This window comes from Falco peregrinus, chromosome 2 (assembly GCF_023634155.1).
Source record: "Falco peregrinus isolate bFalPer1 chromosome 2, bFalPer1.pri, whole genome shotgun sequence".
NCBI lineage: Eukaryota > Metazoa > Chordata > Aves > Falconiformes > Falconidae > Falco > Falco peregrinus.
In genome coordinates, this window is record NC_073722.1 from 109404221 (window position 1) to 109416543 (window position 12323).

The following is a 12323-nucleotide window of genomic DNA, read 5'->3' on the forward strand; positions in this document are numbered from 1 at the left end:
CATTTTCATGGGAATTTGCTTGCTTGCTTCTCTCACGCAGCGTTGGGCCAGTGGGGCACCTCTGCTGCAGGAGGCTGGGGAGGGCCTTTGCTTTGCTCAGCTGTGAGCAGTTAGTGCACCTGGCCGGCTCCTGGGGACCAGCCCAGCCCCTTGCTGCTGTGTCTGCCTGTGGAGCCACAGCCCAGACCACCATCTTCCTCCTGGCCTCCGTATCTGCTGCCTTCCTCTTCTGCTGGGCCAGGGACATCACCGGAGAGGCACTGCAGTTAAAGCAGAGCCATTTAGCCTCCATTTGCTGATATTTTTATCCTTTTGGCTCTGCCTTAGAAGCAAAATCCTCTTTGCTGGGCACCATTTGGTCTCCCTTGCCCAGGGCAGCATGCTTGTCTCCAAAGCAGAGCCCTCACCAAGGTCAGGAGCAGCTCAGGCCCTTGACTGAGTTGTGCAGATCAGGGAGGGGTGGAACAGGGGTGTCCTTAGTGCTGTGGGTTAAGCTGGATGCATTATTTCATACGTATAATGTATGAAAGCAATTTCCTCAGCGTTTCCATCTTTGATTTGCCCAAACCCAGGCCTTGATGATTACATTTTCTTTGCACGCAGCCTTTCCACCAGCAGCCCATACAAACGCTTTCCTGCCAGGTGGATCCCTGGCAGCTGCACACACTCGTTAATCCCAGGCACCAAATACTCTGCTCATCGCACAAAGGGTGTGACAAGTCTTTAGCATCACCCAGCCTGGTTTCCATGCCTGGGTTGGAGCTGGGGTTGGATGGGAGAGAAACCCTCCTCTGATCCGGGCAGAGGGTTGCCTTCAGACAGTCTAGAAACAACTCCTGCAGGGATCCTGCAGCCAGACTGGAAATAATCCAAGGATTTACATGATGTAGGCATTATTATTTCCACCTAGGACTGGTAAAAATTAGGCTCCATTTTTCGTGCTCCTGTGTTACTTCCCTACCCTGTGGAGTTTGTTCCTGTGTGGTCTGCATTTATGGCTTTGGGCTGGGTTTGTGCATCACCCTTGGATAATTTTCAGCCTGCTAGTTGTTTAGAAGAGGAGATTGTCTCCTCCCCCTGCCTGAAGCAGGATCAACTCCAGAGCATCACTGTAGTGAACATGATCTACATCATCCTTTATGAGCTGTGAGGGTCTCATAGAAAAGCCATCAGGAATGGCTGTGGCAAATGTTTATTTGCATTTGTGCTCCAGTACCCCCAGATTTCCTTCAAATACCATGGCAGTTGGCTGGCGACATCCTCCCACTGGCCTGAAAGCTGTTCTTCCTTCAGCTGTGCCTTAATAACAAAGAGTAGGTAGGTGCTATCACACCCTCTGGGAGTGCTTAAAAGTAACACCACAACAGCAGAGGTGTATGTTTGCTCATAAGCAATTATTAAATGACAAAACCCTGTAATTTTAAACCTTGAAAATCACTGCACTGATTTACTTAACCCCCAAATTAATTGTGATCAGGGTGTCAGAACTGCTGGAAGAGAGAAGAGGTGCTTTGCAGCCGATGCCAAGTGCAGGTGAGAAGCCTTCCTCTAGCCCCTCCTCAGCACAAATGATGTTTGAACACTGAGTGTGCTCAGCTTTTGCTGTGTAGCCTGGATCCTCCACCAACCATACTCTCCTCCTTCCCCAGTCCCAGGGAAACTGTGCGATTACCGGTGACATCCTGGTGAAACAGGCATCTGTAGATGGGCTCAGTGAAGCCACCCTGCCTGCCCAGCCTCTCGCTGTTGTCCTGACTCCTGCTTTTTGTCATTTCCTCTCCAGGGCCTGAAGCCAATGGACCATAATGGTTTGGCTGATCCGTACGTCAAATTGCACTTGCTTCCTGGAGCCAGTAAGGTGAGAGCCTTTTCGCTTCTCCTTCTCTTCCTGGGGCTTTGCCTTTCGTTTTGAAATGGGACCCGGGAGGTTCCCCAGGGAGAAGCTCTTTTCCCAGAGGGCTGCTGGTTGCTGCAGCCAGACCTTGAGTCTCCTGCCCTGCTCTCACTCAGGAGAGCTCGGTGGCAGGATTAAGAACTGGGGCTAAATCCACCCTTGAAGGGATGGCAAGTGCCTCTGGTAAACTACTGCCTGGGAGCCGCTGCCAGCCTGGCTCCTCACTCGTGGGAGCAGGGGGTGTGAGTGCCGCGCTCCAGAAGCCCTCGGGAAGCACCAAGTGAAACAATCTTGAGCTATAAACAAACCAACTCCTTTTTTCCCCCTTTTTCTTCTGCATTTAAAAAAACCCCTCAGATCATAATAAAACAGAGTGTAAATCATAAGGGAAATATTTCCATCTACTTAGGTTCAGCGCTTGCTGGAGAGAAGAGTAATTAAAGATATTGATGTGTAGTGAGAGCTTGGTGTAACTGATGGGGATGCTGAATTTAAATGTTAAATGTATGTGTTATGAATATTAATTGCACTCTTATTTTACACTGAAGGAAAGACCTTTTTGGGGGAGGTATATTTACTTGTTATGGTTCAGTTGAATTAATTCGTAATGTTCAGGGCGGTAGAGGGAGTTTTTAACCACATTTCAAGTTCCGCTGGTAATGGGAAAGCCAGGAACGCTTTCATCAGTGATATTATCTGTCATTTTCATGTTTTGAAAATGCATTGATTAGCATTTCTGCTGGAGGTGATGGAGACCAGAGAGGCAGGAGGGAAGCTCTCAGCAGAGCACAGGAGCTGCAAACTCTACAAGCCCAGAGCAGCCATTGGGGGACCCTCCTTGGCCCCACATTCCTCTGCCTCTGTGGTTGCTCTGTCTCTGTGCCTTGTTTCCAAACAGCACTGCCCAAATCTGCTCTGGGAGATGCGAGCAGATCTGGGGGGGGAGGGTTTGTGGATGTGTCCTGGCCTGGATGTTTCTGTGCAGTCTTTCTAGCAGCAGGACAGTCCCCAAGTCCCTTGAGTGTTTCTGCCCCAGTCTTGGGCTCTCGGGCACCTGCAGCAGAGACCAGGCCAGAGATGTGGGAAGCAGGGTTGGATTCATTCACCTTTCCCAGAGGTCTCCATGTGAGCTGGTTACTGACTACTAAGTCACTCCAGATGGGAGAAAAAAGTGCTCCCAGAACTTGATTCCTCTGATGTAATTAATGTCCCTTGTGTAGGGCAGCATTAGCTGCTGGGTGACGCCCTTCATGTTACCCCCTTGGCTAAATCCTTCCTGTCCCCAGGATCAGGCCCCAGTAGGTCTGAGCAAGCAGTGGGTGCCATCGGGGTGCTTTCTGTCCTGTCCTTGTCACCCTCAGCAGGCTTTGTGCTCTCTCTCTGATAGGTATTTTGCTATGTGGACTGGAGCCTGGCGTAGTGACCACAATGTCACCAAGGAAGGAGATAAAATAGGTGTAGGATGAAACCTGGTATGACAGGGTGCCTTGTTTGAAGCAGCTTCACAAAGATTTAAGGCAAATGAGGTATTAAATCAACGGCAACTGGAGGCCATAGATGGGAGCACCTGTCTGTGGTCTCCTTCAGTTTGAATCACTCTGCTGTCGCCCCTGGCCGTGCCTGTGGGTACGTGGGGATCGACTCAGCAAGGCTGGTGCCCAGGAGCAGCATTGCTGGCTGCCTGTGCGCAGCCCAGCCAGTGGCTTCTCCTCCTGCGCTGCAAACAATCTCCTGCCTGAGTGACATGAAAGGTGACTGCTGTTGCAGGGCTTTAGATGCTGCTGCTAATTGAGTCCCTGCCCCTGCATCGTGGTCGGCTCCTGGAGCATCGCACCTTGCTCCAGGGGTATCCCTCTCCTAACCTGGCGCTCAGTGTTTCACAGCTTCTCATGCAGCCTCTGCAGCGCTGCACAGGGCCTGGGTTTCTTTCAGAGGCAGGCTTTGGGAACCTAAATGAAAGCACAGCACAAAATACACAGGCTTTCTCTGTCTCCTAGAGGTCAAACCCAGAGCAAGCAGCTGGTTGCACAAAGCGTTTGGGAGTGAGATGCTGTGCCGAGGTCCCTCAGTGGCTCCATTGCACTGGCAGCTCCTCTGGCCGGTGGCCGTGTCTAGTCAGTCGGGAAGAGGTTGTGTGTCTGGGGTGCTTCTGGTGGGGAGAGGGCATGACAACAAGGTGACCCCCCCCCTGCTTTTAGCTGCAAGCACAAGCTCTTTTCTTCACCCTGTGCTTTGCATCCTGCTTGCGTTTAGCTCAGGGGTGATGAACCAAAGATGGGGAATGTAGCAGCTTCCTGTAAAGAGGCATGAGTCAACTTTGAGGTATTGATTTCCTGAGAGCTCCTTACGCCAAGCAGTGTCAGAGGCAGGCACTGAACTTTCTGAGTTTACATCTAATTAGAGTGAAAACACTGCTCTTTCAGGCTGTCCCAGGCTGGGGGGTGATGTAGAAGCCCCATCTGAAACTTGTAGCCCTTTGCTTCTGCCCTCCCTCTGTCCCCGACAGAAGCGGGTGGCTCAGGATGTAAGAAGATTAAAGTCCCCTGACCTGGATGGTGTGGGTGTGTGCCAGGGTGCCCCATCCATGCTGGGGACACAAGCAGCTACGATAGCCCCACTGTCCGCAGCCTCCCGCTCTGCAGAGCTACGGTGCTGGAAGGAGTTGCCAATGCTAACAAAATTCATGTCAAGGAAGTTATTTTGAGTCGAGCAGGAATGGGAGCTGTGCTGGGAGCAGGAATGCAAATAAACAGCCAGAACAGCAAATTGGTATTTTTCAATGAACCTGAAAAGACGCTTTTTCCCTCTCTCGCTCTCTCCTGCTGCATAAATGAAATCCCCATCCTCTCTCTGCGCTTTGCCAAGGTTCCCATTTTGCTAGCTGTCGCCAGGATGCGGGATGTGGGGTTGCATTGCTTTGCAAATAAGTGAGTTGCTGTGTCTCTGCCCCTCTGGTTATTGCTGTGGTTGGGGTGGATTTGAGTCATTTCATTGAGGACTGGCCACGTTACAGAGCTGGGGTAGAAAGGTGGCAGCACCAATTGTCCATCTCTAAACTGTGTTTCCTTTTTTCTCCCCTCCCTGCCCATCAGTGTTCAGACAACTGCTTGGGGCCAGACCTTGCTGACTGCTGTCTCCTTTGCTTTTCCAGGCAAATAAGCTGAGAACCAAAACACTGCGCAACACGCTGAACCCCACCTGGAATGAGACACTCACCTACTATGGCATCACCGATGAGGACATGATCCGCAAGACCCTGCGGTAGGGCGCGAGGGGTTGAGTGGGGTGCTAAACCTGGTGGTGGGGGTAACATCTGCACCTTCCCCTTCCCCCAGGGCCACCCCAGGCATCCCTCCCCATCCCAGTGAGGATTTCCCAGGGGAGCTCATGGGGACCCCCACACCCCAGCCCCACATCCAGTCCTAGCACTGCTCACAGCAGAGCAGGGCAGAGTTATTACCCACCAAAGCGTATAGCTTGTGTGCGTGCCCTGCATGCATCCATCACCACTGTGGTGACCGATGCTTGATTTATGGGGGGCCTGGGCTGGAATAGCTGGTGAGGAGCATGGTCCTGCTTTGTCATCAACTTCATAACTCATTCACTTGGCTCCTGCCTGCAGAGGTGATGTTATTTGGTTTTAACCTCTTCATGCCCAGCTCTCACGGGCACATGTTAAGGCTTAGCGGGCCCACCTTGCTGAGAAAATCTCCCCAGGGGAGTTCTGGGCCCTTTCGAGGCTGAGCTTTTTGGAAGAAAGCTGGAGGCACCTGTGAGTTATTGTCAAACTAATTGAAGGGCATTTGTATGTATTTATTCTATTCTCTCGGTTTGGTTCAGTCTCTGCACATTCAGAATCTCCTGGCAGCGTCTCCCAGGGGCTGGGAGATGTTGCGTGGGGCTGGAGGTCAGCAAGGGCAGCACGGTGAGGCCTTGCAGGCTTGGAAGTGTGGCTTTGCGGGGCACAGACCCCTTCAAATGCAAAGGTTTTTGTGTCTTGGCCACTGTCCCACCTGGGTGAGGGCAGGGAGTGACCCAGAGCCTGCAGATGGATTCTGCCCAGGGATGGTGCTGCTGTTCCATCACTGCTGTGATCTGGGACTGCTACGCAGGAGGATTTGCTGTAAGATCTGCTGTCAAACAAAGGAGGATTTTGCATCCTGCTCTGAGGGCTTTGTCAGCTCCGTGGCTGGAATATGACCCTCTTTATTTGCAGGTACCCTGGGAATTTACTATTTTCCCCGTAATGAGAGTGCAAAGCTGCCTTATAAAAGGTCCTGCTCAGAGGTGGATTTGGGCAGAGACTACCTGTTGTCTGCAATGTGCATAGAGATGAGAAATTTAGCACCGTGGATTATTATCTCACATGGAAAATATTAGTCATGCTGGAAGTGTTGCAGTCTTGTTGGACTGGAATGTCTCTGGTTTATTATTATTATTATTATTGCTAATAATAATAATATTCTTTTTTAAAATTTTTTTCACTTCAAGCTTTGAAGTTTTCAGCCTCTTTAAGCGTGGAAATCAGTTTGTAGAGAGGTGTTCGGCTGAGTTGTTCGCTGAAAGGCACCAGGCAGCAGAAGGGCTTGACCCCCCACCTTTTCGAGGCCCTGTTAGCTGCTGCTTCCTGGGGAAGGTCTGTGCTTGCCTGCTCCCAGGAGGCAGCAGGGAGATGCAGGATGCTCAGTGGCACAGGGACATGCAGAAAGGTGTGCATGGGCTGGGCTGGATTTGCCCTTCTCCCCACAGAAACCCCTCATTAGCACTTCGTGGGGAAGCCAGCATGGCCACGGGCTCCCGCAGGGCTCAGCACATGGGGCTCCTTGTGCCCCCTCCAAAGCTGAATGCCTTGCATGGACCCCCGTACCCTGCTTGCAGGACCACAGGGTGATGCACAGGGAGCCCTCGCTCTTGGGGTGTGTGTGGCTGAATAGAGACAGCATTTCTGCGTTGGGAGCTCCACGGGGAGCTCAGGAGATGGCTGGCAAGGTTGGTTAATGGCCAGTTACCCACAGTGGCTTCACAGGGCGCCTTCCCAGGGAGGTGAGGGAAGCCTCGGGCCTGGCCGCCGTGCAGTTGCCCTATGCGGGTTCCCAGCTGGGTGCTCTGCAGGGACGAAACTCCCTGTGGAGCCTCACCTGCTCATGCAGGGACAGCGTGCCTGGGGTTTGGTGTCTCCTTGTGCCATCAGAGCCATCCATCTCATTCGTGCCTCCGTGCCCATTGGAGCTGCCTCTTTGCAAGGAGTTCCCAGGCTCTTCTGCACTATGCAACTGAGGTTTCCTTGCTGATAGCCAGCCCCGGTGAATTAAGTGATAATTAAGGATCAAAATTCTCTCCACATGGAGAGGAACATTCACATGCAACTCTGACTCATTGACATTTGCAGCTAGCCAGTGGGGTTTGCTGGAGCCTGTCCCGTGGAGGGGGTGAGCTCCACAATGACATTGCCACAAGGGCGGCTGGTGGCTGGGAGTGCTGTGGGGGCCACACAAATCCCCACCTCACCTCCGAGCGCAGTGCTAGGTCTGGCACTGCCTCCAGTTGGAGTGGGCTCAGTCCTGCGGGATTTAGCACAGCCCAGTCGCTGCCAGCAGTTGGGGACCCCCTAGCCCCGCTGCCCTGGGACTACTGAGGCTCAAGGTTTGGGCGCCTCAGCAGCACCCATCTCTGCATGCCAGCAGGCAGGACCAGCCTTTTCCTGCATGGGGCAGAAAGGGGGATTGCATCCTCGGTGTTACCATGGCAGTTGGTGTGCGAAGGATGACATGAAAGCTGATGAACTCTGGGCTGGATGTTTTGGGTTTTTAGAGGGGCTCAGGTGGCTCCAGCATCTCCCTGGGGAGGTTGTATGAGCAGAAGCGTGGAGAGGTTTGTGAAGCGGAGCTTGCTGTAGCGCTGGGGCTTGTGGCTGCGGTTTTGCCTGGAAATTAGTCTGGAGAATTAAAGAAACAAACTTTTGAATGCAGAGGGTTTCCCAGCTGGTATCTCTGCCGCAGGGCTGTCACCTGTCGTGTGAGCCATCTCCTCCCCTGGCTGTGCTGAGTCTTCCCGGGGCAGGGTTCAGCCTCTTATGTGGATCCCAAAAATTTTCTAGTTAGGACTCTGATGCCTTTAAAAAATGTTCCACATGTAGATGGGTGTGTGGGGTTCAAACAGAGTAACATTTCTCAGTCCCGTCTCTGAAACCAACATACTACAGGGTGGGTGCTGGAACACCCTTGGTGGCCCCATGTCCTTCCCTGCACTTGGTGCTTCTTCCTGTGCTGAGCTTTGGCCGCCGGCACAAATGGCTGTCAGAGTGGCAGGGCCCTTGGGCGCTGGGCACACGCTTAGCTGCTCTGCTTAATGGGTATGGCAGAATTTCATCTGGGAAGTCAAACTCTTGCCGGTGGCCCAGGGAATTCCTCTGCCAAAACAAAGCTGCCGAGTACTGTGGCTCCATTTCTTATCTTGCATGGGAAAGCCAGAGCCTAAAATTTGAATGCTCTTAATTTTCCTTAAGAGCAATTCCCCAGCCCTCTTTTCTCCATCTTCACAGATGAAGATATTGCCAAAGGAGATTTTGTTTATCCTGGGGCAGGTTTAGATGATGTGAGACTTCTTGCAAACCAGCCATAAGATAGAAAAATCTATCTTTTATTTTAATTCCTTGCTTGGATTTTCTTCTTTTCACACAGTGGATATTTAATCAAGTAGAAGGATGCAAGGCTGGGAAATGCTGCTCCTCATTTAGATACCTGCTGAATTGTGTCCTCGCTGCCTGGCTGGGGGGAGGGATCTTTTGTTTACCTGAGGAGGGATGGATGGGCTGGGGCTTACTGAGGACTTTTTATTTTGGTGTGGGTTGAGCTGTTTCTCTTCTGTGAGCCTCTCCATAACACTAGTGGCAATGGCCCTTCACCCTCCCAGTGCCGTCTATTGTCTTGCCTTCGGTGCTTCGCTTCACCTGCCGGTCATCTTGGCGAAATACCTCCTTCTCCACCAGGAAGAGATGACTTCAAAGCTGCAGGGATGCTGGCTTTCCTTATGCTAATCAGGCAAGGCTCCTGCAAAGCTGCTCTTGGTAGTTGAAAGAGCATGAGTGATGCTCCCCTCAGTCTGGGAGGTGATCATTCCCCGGGCGCCTCCCTGGTGCTGAGATTTGTGGAGGGGCAGGGAATGCGATTGTAGAGTCTCTTTAATGTAAAAATAATGGTGAAGATCAAAGCTGCCACCAGCCTTCGCCTCCCTGCTGCCTGGAGAGCATGTGATGCAGCAGAAAATCTGGAAAAGCACCCAGAAATCTTCCCTGCCCACCTGGGCTCTTGGTGGGATGTGTCCAGTTTGGGTTGGTGGGTCGATGTTGGCACAGGACACTCTGCCAGTGCCTGCAGCCCTCCTGGGCAGATGAGCGGCATTTGCCTGGTCACAGGGGCTGGAGTAGGAGCATCCTCTGCCTCCTGGAGAGTAGAGTAATGAATCCTCTCCTGCCTGAGACCCCCAGCCCCATGCTGTGCCCCGACAGGCTGCCCCTCATCCCTCATGAGGCCTCATCCAAGCCAGTCAAGTGACTTGGCTGTGACAACCCCAAGCCCTGGGAGCACTGGGGTTCGCCTCCCTAAGCAGGGCCACCCCCAAGGGAGAAGGAGAGGTGAAGGCAGCAGCACAGCTAATTGCGCTGGCAAGCAGGATTTTGTTAATGAATCAGCCCCCTTAAAAAAACACTAGATACTTCAGATTTCATGAAATGCAGCAGAGGTGGGAGGATCTTGAAAGGTCTCATCCATTCATTGAATTAAATATCCTTGAGTCTAGCCCAGGGCTTAATCGCAATGAAACCACCCACCATCCTGAGAGAAGGCAAATTCAGAGCCGCTCGAAAGGCACTGGACTTCGAGCACTGGGATGGCTGGGCTCAGGGGCAGGTTCCCTGGCAGCACCAGGGCTAAATCCCACCCCACAGTCCCCCCTCCCAGTCCCCATCTGCAGGCACCATTGCTCCCCATCTGTGGTCTGAGCACAGCCTTGGTCTCTGGCGGTGGGAAGCCAGGGTACATGAAGGGGGGAGGCAGAGAAAAGCTGCAGGGGAAATTGGAATAGGCAGAATACAATCGCCTACGTTTAAATAATACATGTAATATGCAATAAATAGATTGTATTCATAATAAATATCAGGGCTAGCCAGATATTGGACACAATTATTCACATCCAGATATGTGAAGTGCGAAGTGATGCATTATTCATATGATACTCCACTAGCCCACAAATGCCAGGAATTCTTTGTTTAATCATGTGTTTGACAAACATCATGACTCATTAAATATATTATTCAGAAAATAGTATTTGATCAGGTCTAATAGGCATACTGCAGACACTTAGAGATTTGGGGTCCCAAATTGCTTTACTCTGGAAGCACTGAATGAAATTTGCTCTGGAACTGCAGGCGCACTCAGAATTCCATCTAACTTCTACTGTGTTTTATGTGCTCAGACTTTGAGGCGTTTTGTGATGGAGCCCAGCACTGAATCCTCCTTTTGGTTTTAAGAGAGCTGGACGGTCCCAGGACACCAGCATTTTCTGTTTCATCTCCTTGCCAGCTGTTGCCTGTGTTTAAGCCAAGCAAGCATCACCTGTGCGTCTGCTCTTCCACTGAGAGCCTCCCAAGTTGCTACAGGGACCATAAGGGATCTTAGACACAGGAGATGCATCTTCAGGCTTCATTGCCTATTATGTGCATGTGAATTGTGGAAAAGGGTCCTCAAGGACCCCTGTTCTCCTCTTTCCGTGATGGGAATGAGGCCGGAGGAATGCGTGTACAAGCAGAAGCCGTGAGTCAGTGGAATGGGGTTGCTTGAGCTGTGCGGTGAGTCAGGACTGTAACCCGGGAACCTGGGCTTGAGTAGGAGGGAGAATAAGTTTAATGAGCAGTGATTGTTCACTTGCTGCTTAGTTTTCTTCCAAGGTGGTTTTCACGGCCCTTAAGTTAAAGATCAGGACCCCTCAGTGGAAGCTGTCAAATCAAAAGCTGAGCTCGAGGGATTGGATTTAATAAAGAGAGACGAGAGGGAGGGCTAATGTTTGAGTTAAAGGGCTCGGGATGGCAGGTGAACGTGGCTGCCAGAGGCATCTCTTGCTGTTTGTCATGAAGCTGATTTTCTAACCTAAGGCATAAAAATTCCATCACATCGATTTCTTGTAATAAAATCCAAGCTGGTGTAATTGCGTTACGCCTGTTTCCAAAGGGAGGGCTGGGGCTGGAGCTGCCTGCTCATCTGACGCGTGCTCACTGCCGTCGCTTAGGGGGCTGGTGCTCGGCCAGCCTGCCTGAATGAAAACTGCCATCCTAGTGAAGGTGAACCACAGCCAGCCAGAGGGACTGGGGTTCAGGGGCTGAGTCCGAGGGACTGGGGGCGCTGGCACGAAACTCTGTGTCGGAACCACCTCTGGTCATCACACGCAGGTGGGCACAAAATGTAGGGACCCACCTGAGAGGATGCCAGAGAGAAAACGGGGCTGGGAGAGACCTGGTGGTGGCTGCAGCTCCCTCGTGCTGCTCAGAGACAGCAGCAGTTCCCAGGTCTTGCAGATGTGCCAAAAACTGCCTCCTGAGGGACCCGGTTCTGCACGACACGGTAACTAGCCTGGGATGTGAGTGGGGACAAGGAAGGTGGCCATCGCCCCAGTGCTGTGCCAGGCTGGGCTGCCTCCATCACGCAGCACCTGTGGGTCTGCTCCGGGGGGCTCTCAGTCCCACGGGACAAAAGGGACGTGCTTTCTGCGGCACTGCAGCAGGCTGGGGCTTGTGGACCCCGATTTGTCACCTTTCTCCCTTGGGGAAGGGTTTGCCCGTCGGTGGGCTGCAGCTGCGGGGGTTTGGCTGCTGCAGGGTGTTCCTGTGCCCTGACTGCTGCCACGGGAGGGCCGTGTGGTGCAGGGTGGGCAGGAGCCACTCCCGGGGAGGGGCACGCAGGGGCTTGCAGCTGCCTGGGGCTCAGTTGAAGCTCTCTGCGCTGTAGCATGCTGCACAGGCACTGTGCTCTCAGAGCCACTTGCTAAGGTGCCTTGTGGGCAGTGAATCAGGGCTCAGTGGGGCTCTCCAGCCTCCCCCAGTGCGACACCGGAGATGCTCCCCCTGCCGCCACCACTGAAGTTTTCCAGCCGTTTCCTTCCTGGGCTTCCAGCCATCCTGGGTTGTTCTGGGGCTTCGCAGCAAGTGGGACACTACATTTCAGTATCTTGTGCTTCTGGGGCTTATCTAGACATCGTCGGGGGAAGATCTTGTTACTCGTGTTCTTAAGTGGTAAAACTGGCACCAAACTCTGCCTCCCCCGAGCATGCGGGAGACAGCACCGCTCCGCAATTGTCGCATGTAAAAATAGAGCCCTGGCTGTCAGCTCGGTGAGGGCCACGCTCCTCTCCTCTCCAGCCCGGCTCTCTAACTGCGCTC

General features: G+C 52.5%; 1 protein-coding gene across 2 annotated transcripts in view; it reads left to right on the forward strand.

Annotated features, from left to right (window-relative positions):
* The window catches only part of DOC2B (double C2 domain beta), a 39605-nt gene that overhangs the window by 19399 nt on the left and 7883 nt on the right, over window positions 1–12323 (forward strand). For both annotated transcript variants that reach the window (XM_027781398.2, XM_005233662.3), the window contains 2 exons: window positions 1784–1858; window positions 5046–5155. In XM_027781398.2, the coding sequence (XP_027637199.1) occupies window positions 1784–1858; window positions 5046–5155 (185 nt within the window). The remainder of the gene's footprint in view (window positions 1–1783; window positions 1859–5045; window positions 5156–12323) is intronic.